The sequence below is a fragment of the Podarcis raffonei genome, chromosome 2 (genome assembly GCF_027172205.1).
Source record: "Podarcis raffonei isolate rPodRaf1 chromosome 2, rPodRaf1.pri, whole genome shotgun sequence".
Taxonomy (NCBI): domain Eukaryota; kingdom Metazoa; phylum Chordata; class Lepidosauria; order Squamata; family Lacertidae; genus Podarcis; species Podarcis raffonei.
This window is the reverse complement of record NC_070603.1, coordinates 24120356-24143809: the sequence shown is the minus strand read 5'-3', so window position 1 is coordinate 24143809 and position 23454 is coordinate 24120356. Positions and strand designations below refer to the sequence as shown.

Below are 23454 nucleotides of genomic sequence, written 5' to 3'. Positions count from 1 at the left end.
AAGTAGCTGTGACACATAAACAAAAAGCAAACAAACCCATTGTATGAGGCCTTGGTGACTTCACCATTCACCTGATAGGGCATGGGAATTGCTTTAGGCCCTGTGGAATTGCTAGCATCCATAAGGGCATTGCTGGAGAACATTGCCAATTATTAAGAAGCGAGTAGAAGTACAAGACATTTTGTATAGCTTTTTGGAGACGCCTTCTTGTACCTTTTAAGCAATTGGCCAGATTCAGTGGTTGAATGGGGATTATTAAGGGAGGTCTAATGAAAGGATTCTGCATTAGAAATTTAGGAGCCTACCTTGGTTGGCTCTTTTCCAGATGTGAAGTTCTTGTCCTCCCTGATGCCAGATGTTCAGAGGAGAGTGAAGGGGAGACCTTAGCAAGGAGACCACTGCTGGATGAGCTACAGTGGCTTCCTTACATTTGTCAGTGCTATCTTTGTTCCCTCTGGGAGTTTTTTGGGAGGGTTGCTTATGAAAATTTACATTATTACAGTTACAGAAAGTTCTGGACCAGAGAAAATAGTGAAGTGTAGCTTGCCCTCATTATAATAAGTGCAGAGATCTCAGCACTGACGTGCTGGTTGCCATATGCCTCAGACATCTGTTTGGAAATTTTTGTTCAAAGAAATATCATTTGTACCCACTTATTATTCACTTGTTTAGGTTAGGGATGGAGAACCTGCTGCCCTCCAGATGATGGTGAACTACAGCGCCCATCATCCCTGATCATTGGCAATTTTGACTAGGACTGATAGGACTTAGAGTCCATGTGGACCAAAGGTTCCACATGCATACCTCGTGTTTTATTGTTGTGAGTCAACTTGTGAATCCCTTGGGGTAAAGGTGAACTACATAAAAGTCACATGTTGAAAAATGATAGAAGATGCTACCTGTTGAGAACAAGTTGGACAGACACCAATGCAAAAAGTAATTGTTTTTATTAGACTTCCCTATATGTTGTTCTGCCTCCCTCTAGAGGGGCATGTAGGTATTTTAGACACTTCTCAGTTTAGATATTCTTTAATGTTTTGAAGATGAAAAGAAATCATTCACTGAAAGATCTGCACAGTTAGTGGCATGAAAAAACATATACAACATATCCCCTCTCTAGGGAGTATTGTTGCATGTGTATAGGGCAGCTTTGGGGTGTGGACTGTATGTGGTACGGGACTTAAAGGAATAAGTGGTCTTTTGTCCACAGAAATCTGAAGTATAGTTGTCTGGGGACAGGAGGTGAAGCATTTTTTATTTGGCAATTGAATTTGGCTTCAGGGAGCTAATTGACAAGGGTTTAAATATCACATCTAATTTATCTTGCATCTATCTTGATGTTGTTACAACAATGCAAAAACACAATATTAAAATCAGTTTTAAGGTGGATTCTAAGAGCATTCATCTCAGGTGTCAAATCCTAGTGTTAAAGAGATACAACCTTCAGCATATGATGAAAGCTGTATGATGGCAGTTTCATAAGCCTCTCTTCTTGCAGGGAGGGAATGCCACAGAGAATCCATTCTCCTGGGCTGCCACCTCCCAAGTCTCTGGTGTGGAGCCACCTGAGAGATTCTGTAGGGAAGGAGATGGTCTTTTAGGTATTTCAGGTAGTTATTTAGGGCAATAAGCAGTGATGTGAGCACCTTGAATTGGGCAGGCAACCAGTGCAGCTGTTGTAAAACAAGGGTTATGTGAGTTCTAAATAATCATCAGTTTCAAGTTGTCTTCAGGGGCAACCTTGTAGAGAGTGCATTGCAATAACCTGGTCTGGAAGTTACCAAAGCCTGGAGTACATTGACAAGGTTATCTCTGTCCAAAAGGGTGTGTAGATGGCAGACCAGCTGTGCCTGGAAATAGGCACTCCTAGCTACCAAGGCTACTTATTTATGTATGTATTTATTTCATGAAATTTAAGCACTGCTCGACTGTAAACCCTCAAAGTGGTTTACAAATTGATCCCGTGACAATGTTGGACCCAGGAGTGCCTCCAAGCAACGGAAGAAATTAAGTAGATTATTGCACCCCAGAGCTTTCGGCACAATAAATTGATGTCCAAGCCTCTAGAGACCTCTCTGTTCTTTTGCTGCTGCAAAGAAATTTGGGAACTCTTCTGGAACTTCACTGGTCTGCAGCAGAAATGTTTCTGTCCCACGGTTGTGAAATGAGGTCTCTGTCCCTAATAATGCTCCAGATCTGATGCATAAGACTTGCTTACCAGTGCATGCATGTGAGGTTGCATTTGCCTCCTTCTTTTTGCCTCCATATTATATTGTTATACTTAATTTCGACCTGCGTTGTATCATCGTGGGGCATTTTATTGTTTGTTCCTGCAAAATGACCTTCTGCTTTTGTAAATAGAGCTGAACAAAACCTGCTACTTTATGATCCTGTAATAGTACTTAAAATATAACTCAATATAAATATTTGCAAATGAATTCATGGTCCAACTGAGATGCATCTTGTTGCCTAGGAGCTACATTCCTGATTTCAAACTTTTCTTTCCAGCCTTGGCTGAGAGAGAGCTGCTAGATTTCACTTCCTTTCCCTCTCTGTTATCTTCTATCCTTATATATTGCTAACAACAACAACAACAACAACAATAATAAGAAAATAAGGCAGATGAAACTGCTACTATAGTATCTTTAAGAAGCTGCCTTATCCCAGGTCAGAATATTTGTCTATTTCATCCAGGGTTGTCCTCTTTGTCTGTGACTCTCTCCAGGGACTTGGGCAAAGTCTTTTTCATCTCCTGCTAGGTGACACTGCAGGAGATGCCAGAGATTTGTATCTGGATCCTTCTATGCACAAAGTTACCACTGAGCTACAGATTCTGCTGTATATAAATGCACCCCTGTAGGTCAGCTAATGGAAGGGAACATGATGTCTCTTATTCTGTGTCCGTCAGCTATATGTCAGATTCCTAGACTGTTAGAAGGGGGGGTCTTGTCCCATGAGGGACCACACTAGCTTTCCCTCTCCTGCTGCCAACTATAGGGCAGTTGAGAGCTGATGGAGCCAAGCTGTGCTGCTTGTTCTGGAATGTGTTTCTCTTCCTGTGACTGGTTCAAATGCTGAGCAAAAGAAAGGAGGCAATAACTATATACCTCTCTTTCTCCCTCTTGCACACACAAAAAATCTAAAGCAGGATCTTAGCTTTTGTCTTGAAAAAATGTAAAGCACAGTTCACACATGTAGGCAAACATACAGGTGGCTGGTTGAATGAAGCAGAACCATATGGGAGCCGTTCTGCATAGTTACGCTCACAAGTGGGGATTGGCTCCCCATGTGGTTTTGGCTATTTCCACCATGATAATAAAAGTTGTTAAAGGAGGGTTCCAAGGTCCATGTTGCAGGAGTCACATGCCACAGTGCCACAAGGTCATAATGTTCAATTTCAGGTGGCCACCTAGGTGCCAGATTTTGGTTATTGCTATGTTGTATGATGAGATTTAAATGAACTTTTCAGCACTATGTGAGGAGTTATATGCTTTTATTTCTGAAATATGATTTGACATCTGATTTCTGCCTTCTTCCTTAGGACCCCAGAAGCAAGCACAAATTCAAAATCCACACGTATGGAAGCCCAACATTTTGCGACCATTGCGGGTCATTGCTTTATGGACTTCTACACCAAGGGATGAAATGCGACAGTAAGCAAAAACACCATCCACCTCATGCTATTAAGAAAGATTTTTTTAAAAAAATGAATGAAACCATTAGGCACTGACCAACTTCTTGGCAGGAAAATATTGCTTCAGTTACTGTTAATTGCAAGCATGACTGTCCATTTCAAATTAATATTTGAGCACATCTAGCAAAATACCGTATATGAAAGGAGCTTTCTCCAATGTGGATTTTGCTATTGCAATATTTTAATGGAAACTTACTGGAAGAAAGAGCTACTACTTTCAATCAGCGGTTGAGTTGGAACACTGTGGTCAAAAACCCAAGCATTAAAAAAAAATTAAATGCAATTTGTGGCTTCATAGTTCTTTTCTGTACTGTCTGCTCAACCATTCTGCTGTCTTCCTTACTTCTAACTTCAGTCTTCCTTAAACCACGATCGTGGAGACTAGGACAGTGTTTCATGTGGTATGTCCCTTCTTGGATGGGTGGTGGGAACCAGTTTGCGATGCCCTCTAATGGAGGAGCAGTACCCATTCCCAACACTTGGGCCTCGACCTCAGTTTCTTCTGGGGAGAGCAAACTCTTGCCAGAGCAGTCACCATTCTTGAGTCTATTTCACTCAATGGTTCCTAGCACCAGGCTTTGGCTGGATGCAGAAGATGAGTATATGATCCTAGGGTCAGAGGTAGTACCAACCATGGTTCAAAAGAAAACTGGAGTCATGCCCAAGCATTTCAAAGAACCTGGCTTGTCAAGCGCTTGGGAAGTCATTCCTTTGAAAGAAGCTTTCAGTCAGTGTCCCAACACGACTATTGCAGAAGAAGAGTTACTCTGAAGAAGAAGCAGATGCAGGCATGTACCTGTCATTATGAAGACATAGAGAAAGGCATAAATGTAAGAGGAATCACCTTCCAAAGCACCAGTGATTGGGAAACCACTAAGAGAAATTCTGCAGTTCCAATGTGCCTTTGTTGTCTCCACCACTGTGGTAGCTTGAAGTGGAGGGCAATGCTGACCTGCTCTCTACAGCCCCAACACTGCATATAACACTCATGGGCACACCATTTACTCATAGCATTTTAATACCCAGAAATAGGGCTCAAGGTATTGATCATTTTGTCTAAAGGCCCATGTTTCTTTTACCTGTAGCAATCTAGTAGGGATCCAGTTCTCCTAGAGCCATCTCCACTGTTCAGAATCAGGCTAATACTATAGGAATAGGAATTTCACTACTGTACCTCAAATTGGTCTTGGGGGGGTGTCTCAAGAGGAATTTCACCTTATTGGGACCAGGCATTGAAGGTCTGAATGGCATTAGCCATGGTAGTCTAGTTCTACCTCTTAGAATGCTTTGTATATTATCTAAAATAGTTTTACCCCAACTCAGTGCCCTCCAGATGTTGTTGGACTACAACTAACATTAGTCCCAGTCAGCATGGCTAATAGTTGGGAATCTCAAATATTATTGTAGCATGTCAGGTTGTAGCACAAGCTAATTTGCTGTTCCTTTTGGAGATGCAAGACTAGTTATAACAGTTTTTTAAACTAAAAGCAGCTGTTGCCAGGAAATGCACAAACATTTGTTTTTGAGTTGCACTCCTCTTCAGTAGCTTTAAAAATAGTAAGCTCTCACATATGATGGCTTACAAGCTATTTGGGGATTCCTTCGAAGTCAGTATTTACTGAGACCAGTGATAAGATTAGCATCTGAAGAGGAGTCAGTGGCTCTCATCCAATATATTCCTGTCTGGGAGCCTCTACTTTACTTCTGATATTTGACATTACTATTAATCCCATTTTCTGCGTTAGATGTATACACATCACAAAGATCCCTGCACCTCCAGGTATTCTTCTCCATCGTTGTCTGGTGTACATCGTGGCAAACCAGGACATCAACTGTAATTTAAAGTCCTCAAGATCTTTCTTTCTTTCTTTCTTTCTTTCTTTCTTTCTTTCTCCTTTACTTACTAGCCAGCTTTGAAAGAAGCTATTTAGGTCCATCTCACTCTTCTTCATATGGGAGTAAACCTGAGCAGGGACTGAAGAGTACTGGAATCTAGCAACAACTGAAGGGCCACAGATTCTGCACCACTGCATTAGAAATGCCTGTTGTTCCCCACTTGTGTGTGTACCTGTATGAAAGAGTTTCGGATATGCCTGGGCTTGTTTCCACACCATGCATGGCAATGGTGTCTGAAGAGTTGTCAGTGGTGGAGATGAATCTCTGGAGGTGCAGGGGTCTTTGTGATGTGTATACCTCTAAGGTGGAAAATGGATGAATAGTAATGTCAAATATCAGAAGAAAAGGGGAGAGGGTCTTCACAGACAGGAATATATTAGATGAGAGCCTCTTACTCCTCTTCAGACACTGGTCTTATCCCTGTTCTCAGTAAAAACCGACTTCTAAAGGAAAAGGTAAAGGGACCCCTGACCGTTAGGTCCAGTCGTGGCCGACTCTGGGGTTGCGGTGCTCATCTCGCTTTATTGACCGAGGGAGCCGGCATACAGCTTCTGGATCATGTGGCCAGCATGACTAAGCTGCTTCTGGTGAACCAGAGCAGCGCACGGAAACGCCGTTTACCTTCCCGCCAGAGTGGTACCTATTTATCTACTTGCACTTTGACGTGCTTTCGAAATGCTAGGTTGGCAGGAGCAGGGACTGAGCAACGGGACCTCACCCCGTCACGGGGATTCGAACCGCCGACCTTCTGATCGGCAAGTCCTAGGCTCTGTGGTTTAACCCACAGCGCCACCCGCATCCCACACCGACTTCTAAGGAATCCCCAAATAGCTTGTAAGCTATCATTAGTCATATGTGAGAGCTTACTATTTTAAAAGCCACTGAAGAGGAGTGCAACTCAAAAAAAAACATCAAGAAAAAGAAATTGTATGGAAATTGTTTCTGTGAATATTTGGCTGCTCCCAACCCCCCCCCCCGCCCCCCATAATGGGAACAGGGAGTGTTTTTCCCTCCTTGGATTCTGCCAGAAACTTCTTCCTGCCCCAGCACCAAGTCAGAGAGACGAGCCATGTTGGATGAGAATGAAATCTTACTGTCTTGTTCTTTGCTAGGAAGCCATGGTTTTCTTTCCTATCCATCCTAGTTCCTATCTGATACAGGGCTTTTTTTCCATACACGCAAGTTACTCTTATAAATTGTCTTAATGATAGTTCTATGTATCATGTAGTCATAGTTCTTCTGCCAGACACTTTCTTCATCCCTTTCCTTGTTCTTGACATTCTCAATTGCATTTCTCTTGATATTCTGCCCTTTCTAATCTTCTCTGTCCTTTTTAAGATCTCCTGGCAGATGTTTGATCAACTTAAGTTCTGCCACATCTTAGGCAGAGTTTGTTGTCTTCAGTTCAAATCCATACCAGTTTTTGATGCCACCTCTGACACGAAAGTCTTTTCCAATCAGCTTGGTGAACTGGAATGTTGTCTTTGGTTCTGAGCCCATCTGCATCTTACACACTGTCTTGTAGTTCCAACACACAGAGACACACAGACACACACAGAAACACATCTCTAAGGCTACATGTTTCAACGGATGTGCGAAGTGGGAGGGAGCAACGGCTCTATCCTTTCACTTCTGGATGTTCCTCCACTTAAAACTGCCTTTCCACAAACTGCTTATTTTGCCTATACGGAAAGGATACAGTCACAGGATCTTGTCTTAATTTTAAAATCGTTAACACCTTACCTTGTTTTTTTACCGTTTTAGTATAATTATTCTATATTTTTCATTGTTTCCACATATTTTACATTGTTTTTAGCTTTACATTTAATAGTATACTTAATGTATTTTATTGTGTTTTATGTGCTTTCTTTTCTTCTTATCTTCTTTACTGGTCATTGACCAAATTTTTGCCATAATTCATATGGAACATATGGGTCCTGCCAGTACTCACCTAAGGAAGTAGTTTGGATAGATCTGCTGTTTGCTGTGATTGGTTTTTGTAATGCAATACAGTCGCAATCCTTAGGATTCTACCCATCGCCAATGCTACATAATGTAAGATGTCGAATTGTCTCCTTTCTGATCTACAGCCTGTGATATGAATGTTCACAAGCAATGCGTAATAAATGTACCCAGTCTTTGCGGAATGGATCACACAGAAAAAAGAGGAAGGCTCTATCTGAAGGCTGAAGTGAATGGTGAAAAGCTTGAAGTCACAGGTAAGGAAGCTGCAAGCCTCATTATGGAACTCCTATTGGTTTGGTAGTATGTCTGCTCATTTGCATTTAATAGCTTACGTCAGCACAATAATAACATTTTCTAGCATTGCTTTTGTCTGGTCAGTAAGCCCAATAGCTTGTGCGTGGCTACACACAGTTGGCTGCACACAGTTAAAATTGTATATTCTCGCAATCAGCATTACAGCCTAGTAGGTTTTTCATCACATAGATAAATGATTTCAGATGCTGAACACACATTAAGAAACCACTGGAATTCTGCACCATCCACCACCCCTGAAGACACCATTTCCTCTTGCCGCTGTGCCGTTTGCTGGTGATTTGGCTTGAGACATTTCACCGAGGCAGCATATAAAGTACAATTGGTATAGTACAGTGGTACCTCGGGTTACATATGCTTCAGGTTACATACACTTCAGGTTAGAGACTCTGCTAACCCAGAAATAGTGCTTCAGGTTAAGAACTTTGCTTCAGGATGAGAACAGAAATCGTGCTCTGGCAGCGCAGCAGCAGCAGGAGGCCCCATTAGCTAAAGTGGTGCTTCAGGTTAAGAACAGTTTCAGGTTAAGAATGGACCTCCGGAACAAATTAAGTACTTAACCCGAGGTACCACTGTATATGTGTGTGTGTGTGTGCATGCGCACGCGGTTTGCGATTCGCCGCTTCTGCACATGCGCATGATGTTATTTTGCATGTCTGCGCATGCGCGAGCGGCGAAACCTGGAAGTAACGCTTTCTGGTACTTCCGGGTCACCGCAGGACGTAACCTGAAAGAATGTAACATGAAGCAGACGTAACATGAGGTATGACTGTACATAGTTTTGAAAACTCCCCATGTTTCCCAAAGATCTCAAAATCACAAATAATCAATAAATGTAAACTAATGGTGGGAGTCACTAGGCAAGCCCTCTCGGTGGAAGCTCTACTTGACGGCTTCCACTTGCGCAATGTGGCTTTCCCCCTCCCCTCCCCCGTTGGCCTCCTGCACCCCTCAAAATTGGTGAGGGGTGTGTGAGAGAACTCCAAAGTGGGAGGAGAAAAGGGATGAAGGTTCCATCTGACAAACTTATAGGAATTTGACATAGCGCAGCAATAAATTCCACCCCAAATAATTATTTTTGGAAATCCTGGAATTATGTCTTGCCTTTCTGAATGTTTTGCTACATCTATCATTGAATTCTTACACAAACGTTAAACTTGAGATAATATATATATTTTTAACTTCTTACTTGCGCAACTGCTTGCTTTCGCTGGGGCTTATATTTCTTCTCTTGCCTGTACCGTAGCTTCACCATCAAGAAGAACTGAGACTAGCTATTTGTTATTAAGGCTTGGATCTAAAACAAAGGCTCACAATTAAAAAAAACACTTAAAATATTTATAGTTTAGTAACTTTTTATTTTGGCACTCTTCTCCAAAACAAACGTGCTGGGTTATAAAATATTCTTAATACTTACAAATTTGGCAACTTGTCCTCTCACCCACACTGACCTTTACTGGACTGTATTTCAAATAGAGTTTAAAAAAATAAAATAAACACAATTCTTGTGACAGCAGTTGGTACACCCAGTTATTTAATGTGTTTACAGAGAAGAATTTCCAGCTTGAAATTAATTGCTCTCTGTACTTTGCAATGGCTGTTTGTTGTGCTTATACAGTGTATATAACTTTGTCTACTTTCATGGCATGTTTTCGTTATGGATGTGCCAGCAGTCTGATTTTCAAAAGCACAGGGTGGCACTCAGTGTAGCCATAAGTTGATATAAACCTGGGGGTCGAGGTCCACTTGTGCCATGAGACTTTTCCACCCTTTCTACCCCCTAAACCCATTCCAGGTGTGGCCCCAATCCTCCAGAGAAGATTTAGGGGGCACAGAGATGGGGAGGAGAGAGTGACAGGTTTTGTTGTGCAACTGGACCTCATTCTGCACACACAACAACTTAGTTGAATCCTGCTCTTAGACAATAAATGCTAGTAAAAAAAGAGCAACAGAGGGTAAAGGTAAAGGGACCCCTGACCATTAGGTCCAGTCGTGACCGACTCTGGGGTTGCGGCACTCATCTCGCTTTATTGGCCCGGCGTACAGCTTCCGGGTCATGTGGCCAGCATGACTAAGCCGCTTCTGGCGAATCAGAGCAGTGCACGGAAACGCCATTTACCTTCCCGCTGCAGTGGTACCTATTTATCTACTTGCACTTTGACGTGCTTTCGAATTGCTAGGTTGGCAGGAGCAGGGACCGAGCAACGGGAGCTCACCCCGTCACGGGGATTTGAACCGCCAACCTTCTGATCAACAAGTCCTAGGCTCTTGTGGTTTAACCCACAGCGCCACCCATGTCCTATGCAACAGAGGGTAGTTTGGAGCAAATGAGATTAGATGCTTTTTCTGTGGAGACCTAAGAAGCTGCCAGAGCTGGTGACTTGGGTGCAGAGTTCCACTCTACTTATGGAACGCTCTCACTGGAGGAAGTGGGGAAAGGTGGTTTCTCCAGTTTATCTGTGCTCCTTATAGTTCCCTGCAAATCTGCTTGGGACTATTGGAGACCATCTAGAATTATGTGGGATGTTCTGTTAGGGGCTGCAGGGGTAAGGAGAAATTCCCTTGCCTCACACTTGCCTTCAGCTGAAGGCATAGCTGTCAACTTTCCCCTTTTCTTGCGAGGAATCCTATTCAGAATAAGGGAATTTCCCTTTAAAAAAGGGAAACGTTGACAGCTATGGCTGAAGGGATCTACTGGATCTTCCATGACTGGAAGCAATCCATCCGTTTGTGGAATGACCATCAGAGGGCCTAAGTAGATGTGTGACCACATTTAATGTGTGCAAGTTCTTTCCTTCCAAATCTTTACCACAAAATGCATAATTCTACTCTCTGATCTAAGTCTGGTATTAAATCTAATACATCACACCAGCAGTCAACTTTGTGGAAAGCTACAGCCTTGGACCCCACTATAGGAAAGCTTATTATTTTGACTTGCCACTCTCTTTAATTAGGGTATTGGATTCTCTCATTTCCACCTCACATATACACCTCTAGAATTAAAAACCAGCTCTGGCCAGATATGTGAATTCCTTTTTCTTGCCCTTTCTCGCCCCTTTACGTTCGTTTGTTTTCTTGAAACTGTTTCTTTGCTTTTGTAATTATTCTTAATACCAGGAGATGTTTTTGTTTATTTTTTAAAAAGTGAACAGATAATTTTTTTTTTGCCCTTTTTGTTCTAAAAATGCATGCTGTTAAATATTACTGCTGGGTGGTACTCAGGCTAATAAAAATGCTTTCTCTTCGGCTGCATTGGCATATCTGAAGCAATAGCCCATGAAAATGCAAAGCATGTTTTCTGCATTCTCTGTGAAATAGCATCATTTATCAGCTTAGTGAGTGCAAAGCATTATTAGGGTCTGTTTCTATTAATGCACCAGTCGGAAGTTGAATTTGCGCTGAGCTAGCAGGCTGTTTTCTATGGTCCATCTATTGCTTTCAGTTCCAAGGTTATTATTTCCAAGGCAATAGTAAAATAATAAAAATGTGTCATATATATATATATACACAATTTGTGTGATGTGTGTATGTATATAAAATAAAGCATTTATTTCTGATTTATTGTGTGTTTGTATATATACACATGCACACCCCTTGAGTCTGGCAGGGCTATCTGTGGAGTGCTTTTGTTCAATTATAATTATGATGTTTCAGCAGTTATTTTGAGAAGGAGTTGCACCCATACTGGAAAATTGCACTGGATCCCTAAATTTAATTTGTCCCGTGCTCTAGATAGGGAAGCATACAGTCATACCTCGGGTTACAGACTCTTCAGGTTGCATTTTTTCAGGTTACGGACCGCTGAAACCTGGTCGTGCATATATATATATATATATGAGAGACCTTAGAATTCCTATGACATAGGATAATAATGAAAGTTCTCTTAACCTACCCCACAGTGTATGCACTAAGAGGAAATTAAGAGAGGGTCTTTGAGTGTCAATTAGTAGACTTTGCAACATTCTCACTTCTCTGCTTGCGAAGAAGCAATAAAGAATACAGAACCTACAAGCAGGAACGTTTTAATTAAAATTTGAAGGAGCCTTTATTAGTGAAACCTCTTGAAATGAGTTTATCTCAGAGAAACGGCAAGTAGTTGGGGATAATGAAGTGAGAGGTAGACCATTCACTTCTGTGAAATAGGGCTTGCTTCTGAGTAAACATTACAGAAGGATGATGACCATGAGGCAGGGTAACACTGGTAAATATTGCATTACGTTGTGCTGTGTAGAACCTCCATTTTAATTCTGTTTCCAGCTTATGGGTAACAGCGCTAGGGGAGCTAAAGGACTCTAGTGTGGAAGCTACATAAAATGGATTAAGCATCTTTTTAATTTTCTTCGTTAAACTTTTTCCATTCATGAACTATTGAAATTGGTTCTAGTGTTCTTTGGCCACCACACATATTGGACAGTATGAAATTTGGAAATCTGATCTTCCTGTTTTATGACCTCAGATGCCTCTGAGACCTTCAGCAAAATTGCTGATGACCTTGAACCGGTTTCAACACTCATGCCTGTAGACTAGTTCTGACACAATACTACTTCACTGCACAGTGGTACCTTGGGTTAAGAACTTAATTCGTTCCAGAGCTCTGTTCTTAACCTGAAACGGTTCTTAACCTTTTGCTAATGGGGCTTTCTGTTGCCACTGTACCACTGGTGCGCGATTTCCGTTCTTATCCTGGGGCAAAGTTCTTAACCTGGAGCAACCACTTCCTGGTTAGCGGAGTTTGTAACCTGAAGCGTCTGTAACCCGAGGTACCACTGTAGTCATTAGGATTTGTAAAGTGATGCACTTGCCTTAAAATATATATATGCTTACAACTACATCAAAACCGCTAGTTGTTACTCAAGGCACTTTATACAATGCAATGAAACTCAATGATTATCCAAAGCAAAGCACTTTTTGTAAGGCAAAATGGGGACAGAAGAGTGAATTTCACTTTTATATGCATATGGCAAAAATTGTTCATATATTTCAATGCAAATGTGCGGACAGAATGGCAAGTTTACATGATAGGGTGAAGGATCCTGCCTTAAATAAATGGGTGCTATATCCTTTTCGTGACTTAATTCGCATCTAGCATGGCTATTGGGAAGTTTTTTTTCTATTCCGAAAAAGAATTGGACATTAATAATACATCTGCTTTGACCTCTGTGAATTCTATTAAAACATGTTCCCCCTTATGGCTCAGATGAAGCAAGATCTGGTGGTTGACTGCTCATTAGCAAGTTCCTCCAATAGTTGCCTTTATTTCTGTTGGTTCGCATCTTAAATTCAGTTTAATCTTGGGCTAGGTCTTTAAACTTTAGAACACCACTTCCATTACTTCCAAATTTGTATTGACTTCCACTTGAGGCCAAGAGCTTCAGTTGATGAATGTGAAAGTAATGCTGTTTTCTCCACGCACACACACCCCTTTCATTTTCCTTTTTGCTGATCTTGGATTTTAATTTAGTGTTATGCAGTGCAAAAATTTTGTAGGAGGCTGAATCAGAGTTCCATTTGCTCTTAAAATGCTCCGCGCAAAAGGTCTTACCTTGCCTGATGCCCTGAAGCAAGAAGAGCTAGTTATTTCGGAATTTTAATGTTTTAGGTTAAAAATGAGTTGAATACAAAATTCACAGTGTCGCACCATCTCTAGTTACTGAGGAGGTGGATGCTATGCTTGCCACAGCTGCTCTTACTTCATCTCCCCCTTGGAGGTACACTTTGCCGTGTGCTTTGCTCTCACTAAGGCTGAAGGAGAGGGAGTGTAGGATATACAGCTACCATAGTAAATATAGGCCTGGACCCAAATGGGCTACTTTGAAAAGCAGCTCAGGAGCTTCAACTGGTACAAAATGCAGCCACTCAACTGCTAAGACCATACAGTCAAGTGCTTGTAAAAGGTAAAGGTAAAGGGACCCCTGACCATTAGGTCCAGTCGTGGCCGACTCTGGGGTTGCGGCACTCATCTCGCTTTATTGGCTGAGGGAGCCGGCGTACAGCTTCCGGGTCATGTGGCCAGCATGACTAAGCCGCTTCTGGAGAACCAGAGCAGCGCACGAAAATGCCGTTTACCTTCCCACCAGAGCGGTACCTATTTATCTACTTGCACTTTGATGTGCTTTCGAACTGCTAGGTTGGCAGGAGCAGGGACTGAGCAATGGGAGCTCACCCTGTCACGGGGATTCGAACTGCCGACCTTCTGATCGGCAAGTCCTAGGCTCTGTGGTTTAACCCACGGTGCCACCCACGTCCCTTTAACCCACAGTGCCACCCGCATCCCAAGCGCTTGAGTATATTGCAAATATTGTACTGGTTACCAGTAGGTTTCTGAGGCCAGTTGAAAGCACAGGTGATTACCTTGAAAGTCATGAATGCTTTTGGACTGGGTCACATAAGGGGCCACCTACATCTGTATCAACCTGCTTAGATGCCCAACTGCAAAGATAATTTGGTCGGCAGGCAAACAGAATAGGGTCCTCCTAGTGGCAGCTACCCTCCACCTTGTTTGGGGTTGATGGTCAGCTGCAGGTGTCAGAACTGGGAAAAGAGTTATGTTGGGTTTATTATAGAGAGCTCAATGAAAATGTCAACCTAGCATATCGTGGCTGTGAAAATTCTTGATAAAGACCTTCAGACTCATGGAGGGCTCTCATCTAAGTAGGAATGATGGGCCTGGGGAGATAAGGCTTCACAATGTGCCACTGCTTCTCCTTGCGAGCTTGTTTACAGATACAGATAAAGCCAAGGTATATGGGAGCTACTTACGTACAGGAGGTAAAAATGTACAGTATTTCCTGATGACCTAGAAACTATGGCTCTACAGTGGTACCTCTGGTTACGTACTTAATTCGTTCCGGAGGTCCGTTCTTAACCTGAAACTGTTCTTAACCTGAAGCACCACTTTAGCTAATGGGGCCTGCCGCGCCGCTGCTACGCGATTTCTGTTCTCATCCTGAGCAAAGTTCTTAACCCGAGGTACTATTTCTGGGTTAGCGGAGTCTGTAACCTGAAGCGTATGTAACCCGAGGTACCACTGTATTGTTAGGAGCGGGGGAAGCAAAACAAAAGAGGGGTCATGTTACCTCCAAGTCACCCAAAAAGCTGAAATTTATCACTCATAGAGAACAGGGTATACTGATTACTAAACCAGTCTGAAAAGGGGAATTTTTGCTGTTAGCCCTTAACACTTGCGGGTATTTCCCCCATATAATAGATCAAGTCGATCTGCGTATGAGGTAGTTGGACTGTGGGAGTTCTGTTGCCTCTTCACATACAGGAATCGGACTTGGATTTGGGAAGATAATATTTCCAATAGGAGCCAAGAACTTGTTTGCAGGATGCAAGCTTCATTTACGTCATATGTGTTTTATGTCATAATACTTGGTGAAGAGGCTCAAGCCTTGGCCTTATTTAAGTTTTCAGGGTATGAGAGTTCCACAATTGTGGGGCAATGACTAAGAAGGTATATCCATGCATCCTTGTAGTCATCGCCGTAGTTTTATTATTTATACTCCAGTGTTAGAGGGTGCTTGGAGATCACTGTGACTAGAGTGTAGGAGATTCTTAAAGACTAGGCTTGAGCTGTTTTACACTGTGCTAACATTTCAAAGGCATATTGTATAAGCCACTGTTCTATTTTCATGTACACACTTTCCTCCACTATGGAATATATATGGAGGTGTTTTCTTCCTTAGTTTAACACCAGAGTTAACACCAGAGTTTTAGATAGGATTGGACTGAAACAACCTACCCACCCTGAGTTTCTTATTGCGATTTCAAAGCTTCACTGCACTTTCCCCTCCCTACTGTTAGCACATATTTATTAATTTAGAAGATTTCTAAGTTACTTTATGTTCAGAAGACTTGTCAAATCAATGAACAGGAGACAGAAATCAAATACAATTTAACTGAGTTTCAGAGCGTTAAATAAAGTAGAGATCTAATGATGTACAAAAGAGTAACAGAACCATGTATAAAATAGAGATAAAATAAAATAGAGATCAATCAAAAACCCAGATCTTACAACAATGTAACAATCAAGTACACTGTGAAGAAATCTCAAAACAATGATACAACACATAGGTCAAATACAATTCAAAGAAATCAAGCAATATACCAAACAGAACTTGAAGACAAAAAATAAATAAATCTCAAAATTGTATACAGTATAAAAATCAAATGCAGTATAAAGTATTAATAATAAAATAAAACTTTTAAAAATAACCTTATACTATTAAATCAGTAACACCTACAAAGATTGGTGACAGATAACGTCAGATATAATAAAGCATCACAATATTTTTTATGTTATATATTAACAGTATTTTCTCCCCAGTCCCCACATTCAAATAGAGACTTTTTAATGCTCTGTGATTATTGTAGACTTAACTTTCAGAAGTCAGACCTGTGAATGTAATGAAGAGTCATTTCCCTCATGAGGCATATTAAAATAGTTTTGCTGAACTGAGAATAGTAGTGTGTTACAGAGCCTCATAATGCAGAGGGCCATAATGAAGATGATAACTGGAATGAAATTTGATGCCATAAGGAAAACACAGTCCTCATAATTTATTTTGGTGCTTAGACCAACAGCTCCACTGCAAAAATAAAAATGCAAAAGTCTAATGTTTCATTTATTGTGTCATTTGACAACTCAGTAGAATAATATTTGATGTGTGTGTGTGTGTGTTTCATGTGGGCAATGTGTTTCGTACTCTCTAAGAGCATTGGGCAATGTGTTTCGTACTCTCTAAGAGCATATTATTGCCATCAAAAGTAATATAATTTGGGAAAGGTTGGCTTCTGGTATCTGCAATATTGATTGCATTGGAGATTAAATTCACTCTCTAATATTTATTGCATTGGAGATTAGATTCAGTCTCAACCTATCAAGCAGATGTGATTGAGGCACAGACTAATTTCCATTTGGCACGTAGGGGAGTGAAGTTCTCAACAGCATAGGAGAAAGGGAGAGGTCTAAGCATTTGCAGTGCCAAAAATATGCAATAAATCATTAAGCATACCCTGTTGTAGATTTTACTGTCAGCAAGTCCCTGCCTCCACTATTGCTTAAAACAAAACACAAATCCTAAAAAAACCACCACATTATTTCAGTGTAACGTTTCAAAAGTACAGAATGCTTGAAGCTCTTGGTCATAATTGAGAATTAGTGACTCTTCAGGTTCAGTGTATTTATTATTTGTATTTTGTCTGAGGTTTAAACTCTTGCCCACCTTATTCCAGAGATTGGGGTATGTAGCATTAAATTAACAAGCAGGTTAGTATAGAATAAAACTGATAACATTTAAAAGATTTTAAAAGGCAATCCCCACCTCCCGGATTTAAAGTAATATGAAAAGGGAAGGGATTTGTGTCAAAAGACACTGGATTTTTAGGGGGAAAGTATTCTCCTGAAACAGCTGCTGGGTTCTTTCTGTTATCCTCAGTGATGTCAGACCCTCCAAATGTCCCTGTTTTCCAGGAACAGTCCCAGATCTACAGAAGCTGTCTCGGTTCTGATTAGATCCCAGAATGCCTCGCTTTTTCTTAAAGGTAAAGGTAAAGGGACCCCTGACCATTAGGTCCAGTCATGACCGACTCTGGGGTTGCGGCGCTTATCTCGCTTTATTGGCCATCCCTATTTTCACTGGAGAAATATTGGAAGGTATGGAGTTCTGCGACCCCCAAGCCAATGAGATTAGCAACCTTCAGAAGACAACTGAATGCAGCCCTCTATAGGGAAGTTTTTTAAAAAAGTTTAATGTTTTATTGTGTTTTTAAATATGTTGGAAGCCAGTTAGATGGGTGTCATATTAATAACAATAACAATACAGTGGGTTAAGTACTTAATTCATTCCGGAGGTCCGTACTTAACCTGAAACTGTTCTTAACCTGAAGTACCGCTTTAGCTAATGGGGCCTCCTGCTGCTGCCGCGCCGCCGGAACACAATTTCTGTTCTCAACCTGAAGCAAAGTTCTTAACCTGAAGCACTATTTCTGGGTTAGCGGAGTATGTAAACTGAAGCGTATGTAAACTGAAGCGTATGTAACCTGAGGTACCACTGTAATAATAATTGAAAAAGATGTGCCTATTTTCATTAGATAAATATTGGAGGGTATGCGGAGTGGGTTTTATTGGAAATATTTTCCTATGCAAATTAGAGTAATAGAGGTCTTCAGCAGACTGAGTCATATATAGAAGCAGTTGGAATATACCGGTACCCACATGATGTTTTCTCCCCGTGGGGCTCTCACAAGAAACTGTAACTTTTGGTTGCCTTATTCTCCCTAGAAGCTATTGGCATCTCTAAGTAGGGTTTCTATTTAGGAACTTAGCAATTCCTTGCAAATTGAACTCTTGTGACTCTTTTTCTTCAAGGTTTAAAAAGCCTTTATATTCTTCAATATTATAAAAGCCTCATAAAAGGCATAGAAACAGTTCTACATGGGGGAGCTAAGCATGGGGGGAGGGGAGCTTTCTGGAGAAAGGGAGGGCTTCTAATTTACTTTCCAAGGCTATTTTTTTTATTATTTAGCGTGTCTGTGTTAACATCAAACCTCTCATTTGGGGAGTAAAGAGCTGTTCCTTTCAGCTATGCCTGACCCTGTCTCATTAAAAATAGGCTGCCATCAAAGAGGTGGACTACAGAGACAGTATTTCTCTCCGAATACCATCATCATCCTGCTCTTTTGAAAAAGAAGCACTCGTTCAACGGAGGGAGGAGGCAAAATCAGAGTGCTAATTATGCAGACAAAAATACAAATAGGCCAGAAAACAAAAAAGCGAGCAAAATAATGACCTTTTTCTTTAGCAACCTGTGTTTAATGTGAACTTTGCTAACAATTCTCCTTTGAGCATTCTCCCTTTGTTTTGTGCCATTCAGTAGACTCATTCGCACAACGTGCTAATGCAATATTTGCACATAATACGATGCCAACGTACATGGCCTGCTTTAGTCATAATATACGTGTGTTTCACCCTCACACCTTCTGTAATTGGCAGTGAAACAAACCCCGGCGTGCCAGGCTTAGCATTACACCTGAACCAGTGCTTGTACCGTGTTTCTCCCAAAGAAACCATTATTGGGAAGCCAGTAACAAACCTTGGCTTCAAGTTGCGGGTTGTTTAGAGAGGGTTATGCTCTCCCATGAGGCTTATGTAGCTTAGCCCCTGGGTAGTATGTAGTGGCAGGGCCATGGCAGAAGCTCAACAGCTGTGATCACTCTGGAGACCTGCACCTGTTTAGACTAAGCCATGGTTTGCACTACATCCAAGCCAATTACAGTAAACCATGGTAGCACACTACATCAGGTCATTGTGCCACCCTAGCTTTCTAATTAGGGATTTGTTTCCCAGGATTTTTATTCAGTTTAAGCTAAGTGCTGCTTTTCTGCAAATTTAAATGATCATTTGTATTCTGGAAAGGAGTATAGATTTACCCATATCTAATACCACACTTTTAATGAGGGTGAAAGAGGAGAGCGCAAAATATGGTCTGAAGCTCAACATAAAAAAAAAAAACACAAAAAAAACTCAAGATCATGGCCACTGGGCCCATCACCTCCTAGCAAATAGAAGGGGAAGAAATGGAGGCAGTGAGAGATTTTACTTTCTTGGGCTCCATGATCACTGCAGATGGTGACAGCAGCCACGAAATTAAAAGACGCCTGCTTCTTGGGAGAAAAGCAATGACAAACCTAGACAGCATCTTAAAAAGCAGAGACATCACCTTGCCAACAAAGGTCCGTATAGTTAAAGCCATGGTTTTCCCAGTAGTGATGTATGGAAGTGAGAGCTGGACCATAAAGAAGGCTGATCGCCGAAGAATTGATGCTTTTGAATTATGGTGCTGGAGGAGACTCTTGAGAGTCCCATGGACTGCAAGAAGATCAAACCTATCCATTCTGAAGGAAATCAGCCCTGAGTGCTCACTTGTAGGGCAGATCCTGAAGCTGAGGCTCCAATACTTTGGCCACCTCATGAGAAGAGAAGACTCCCTGGAAAAGACCCTGATGTTGGGAAAGATGGAGGGCACAAGGAGAAGGGGACGACAGAGGATGGTTGGACAGTGTTCTCGAAGCTATCAGCATGAGTTTGACCAAACTGCGGGAGGCAGTGGAAGACATGAGTGCCTGGCATGCTCTGGTCCATGGGGTCACGAAGAGTCGGACACGACTAAACAACTAAACAACAACAACAACAATACTACTACACTGAGCTGTTTTCCTCTCCCTGCAATGCATATAGTATGTAATGGTGCAGCAAGCAGTTCATTTGATTTCGTTTTGAAGCTTACAAAACATTTCAAGTAAAATGATGCAACCTGTACATGTTACTTTCCTTACTTGGCATTATATTTTTAATGCTGGGTTTCATAGTGTAGAACAATAATTTAAGAAATGTTTCTTCTGGTCTTTTATTGAACAAATATACCCTTTGCTGTGTGCTTTAGTGACATGGCTAGAGATTCTCGGCCCTTTGCTTTTCATTGTTTATTGTTTCTGTTAGACAAAAGCTCTAGTGTGCCGCTGTAACTCCCACCACAGTCATGCTTTTATTTTCAGAAAGGAAAATGGGTCATTTTCTCAAAAGCTGGTTGGGGAGAGATGTTCCAAGTTGTGATTTTTCCATGGAGCTGTTTCTGCACACAATTAAAGTTTACAGAATATTAGACTCTGGTTTATCCAACACCTAAGTTAATTATTCAGATACTTTCTACCTTCAGAAATCAAGTGAAAGCCGCAGCAGTGACCCAAATCACCTGCCTCAAATGTCTGCAAGTTGTTGTTTTATTGTGGTAATAGAAATTAAGCTGGGAGACAGTTTAAAAACAAATCGCGTTGCTTGAATCCAGGGTTCCTGCACTTGCAGGACGTTCCTGCTGGAAAAGTGGTGGAGAAGTCATCTTCCACTGATATTTCTTTTTTTTAAAAAAAATATTTTTATTAAACAGTTTTTATAACCATACAAACAAAACATACATAAACAAACAAAAGACAAAAACAAAACAAGAAACAAGTACCATTTCATATCCTAATTTCTTAAACCTTTCTTCCTCGACTTCCTCATGCCTCCCATTTCTGTATTCCAAATTCTAATCAATTACTCAGCAAATCTTCCCTTATTTTACTATAAATTTAAGCTAATCATCCTTATTCTCCTTGTCTTAACCATTGCTAATAGTAACCATTTACTTTCCAGTCCAACATCATTCTAACTGTCATTAATTTTGTAGTATTTCTTTAGATAATCCTTGAACTTTTTCCATTCTTCTTCCGCCGCTTCTCTTCCCTGGTTTCGGATTCTGCTCGTCATTTCTGCCAAGCCCATGTAGTCCATCACCTTCGTCTGCCATTCTTCCAGTGTGGGTAGATCCTGTGTCTTCCAGTACTTTGCAATAAGTATTCTAGCTGCTGTTGTAGCATACATAAAAAAAGTTATATCTGTCTTTAACACCCCTTGGCCGACAATGCCCAAGAGAAAGGCCTCTGGTTTCTTAGGAAAGGTATATTTAAATACCTTTTTCAGTTCATTATAAATCATTTCCCAGAATGCCTTAATCTTCGGGCACGTCCACCAGAGGTGAAAGAATGTGCCTTCCTTTTCCTTACATTTCCAACATTTATTGTCAGGCAAATGGTAGATCTTTGCAAGCTTGACTGGGGTTATGTACCACCTATAAATCATTTTCATAATATTTTCTCTTAAGGCATTACATGCCGTGAATTTCATCCCGGTGGCCACTGATATTTCTTTCCCTCCTGTAGCCCTTTTACTCATTGAAAATCTCTTCTGGTGGACTGGATGCCCCTCTAGGACTGTGTGGGTGAGAGAGTAGGGGGCTGCAGCGGGGAGAGAAAATGGGCAAAAATCACCTGCCTACTTTCTCTCATGGGAGCCTACACTGGATTGCAGTCCCCTTCCTCAAATGAAAGGGCAGCCCCCCCATTCTTTAATAGCTTTTGTCTCTTTTTAGCAACTGTTAATTTTAAACATCTTTTGAAAGTTTTTAATACCTGTTTTTAACTGTTATTTAATGAGAATTTTAATGTTTCGTTTTATATTTTTGTGGACGTTTTAGAGGGGTTTTTTTTGCAATCAAGCAGTATATAAATTTTGTTAAATAAATATAAATTAAAAATAAAGGATTTGGTTTTCTGCAGATGCATTTATGTGTCTGTATGAAGCCAGACAGTGAACTGGTAGGACTAGAAAGTACAAAACATAATGGTATGGAATTTAACTATGGCTTTCTGCTTTCTACACTTCTCAGTGCAGAATTGATACCTGCTTTCAGTTTCACTGTGGATTGTCCACCATCTCTTCTTCTTTTCTATGCAGAGACTATGGAAAACAAAAGTGTTTTATCTGCTAGGTTTTGTGTGTGTGTGTGTGTGTGTGTGTGTGTATGAGAGAGAGATTATCACAAGAATAAGGTGATTATTATAATATTACTTTCCATATGTATGGAGACATGTACTTAAACCATAACTTACCGGTAATTCTTTTGGGCAACTTGTGGATACAGTTTCATCTTAAAGCCACCCCAGCAGTTCTGAAAGGTAGGTAATGTTTTGAGCCCAGAATTATTAGATGCAGTCATTCTTAATACATAATGATGCCTCTGGCTGCTTCTAAAACTTCACCAAATGTTTGACTTCATTGGAAATTTTGGTGAAATTTGCTGTTTGTTTGTTTATTGCAAATGAATGTGAACCAAATGTTCTAAGCTGAAAGCAGGTGGGTTTAAGGTCAGCAATACAAAACCCAGACGTTGATAGTTAATATTTCCAAAGCAGAACTTTCCGTGACATATTCCCTTTATTGCCCATCGCACAAATGACCACATGGGCATCTTACAGTCTTCAGTTCAGCATGGGAGAAATCATTGTATATTGCCACTAAATATATCTATTGACATCTCTGTCTCTTGTCTTTGGGCAGTAAAATCACAGAGGGGGTGGCAGCAAACTAAGTGCCGTCTAACTTCGTTAATTTTACCTGTGATTCCTAGCATGAGACATACTGGCATGGTTTTTATTATGTCATAAGCAATAAGTTGCTAAATGCCACAGGTAGAGCAGAATAAGTATGAACAAGAGTTCATTAATAGGATACAGTATTCCTCCTATTATTCTCCCAGCCATGCTCTGAGCAGAGTTGTTATGGAATCCAGAAATGCTCCACACTTACTTCTCTAGGTGTTATTTGCACTAGCCTGAATCTAGTGCTTGCATCATGGTCCTCCATTCCAGTGAAAAGGAGTGAAGTGAGGTGGTCATTCTGGAAGAGGTGTGGGCAACCTTTGGCCCTCCAGATGTTGCTGAACTGCAACTCACATCATCCCTGGCCAGTGGCCACACTAGCTGGGGCTGATGGGAGTTGTAGTTAGAATCATAGAATTGTAGAGTTGGAAGGGACCCCAAGGTCCAGCCCCGTGAGATGCAGGAATCTCAGCTAAAGCATCCATAACAGATGGCCATCCAACCTCTGCTTAAAAACCTCCCAAGGATAGAGAGTCCACAACTTCCTGAGAGAGACTGTTCCATCTATAGTGGGGCTGCAGATTGCTCACCCATGCTCTATTAGATCA

The 23454-nt window shown here is 41.1% G+C and overlaps 1 protein-coding gene across 3 annotated transcripts in view; it reads left to right on the top strand.

Moving 5' to 3' along the window:
* Nucleotides 1-23454, top strand: part of PRKCA (protein kinase C alpha) — a 184133-nt gene that overhangs the window by 118556 nt on the left and 42123 nt on the right. For all 3 annotated transcript variants that reach the window (XM_053375349.1, XM_053375350.1, XM_053375351.1), the window contains exons 4-5: nt 3542-3653; nt 7681-7809. In XM_053375349.1, the coding sequence (XP_053231324.1) occupies nt 3542-3653; nt 7681-7809 (241 nt within the window). The remainder of the gene's footprint in view (nt 1-3541; nt 3654-7680; nt 7810-23454) is intronic.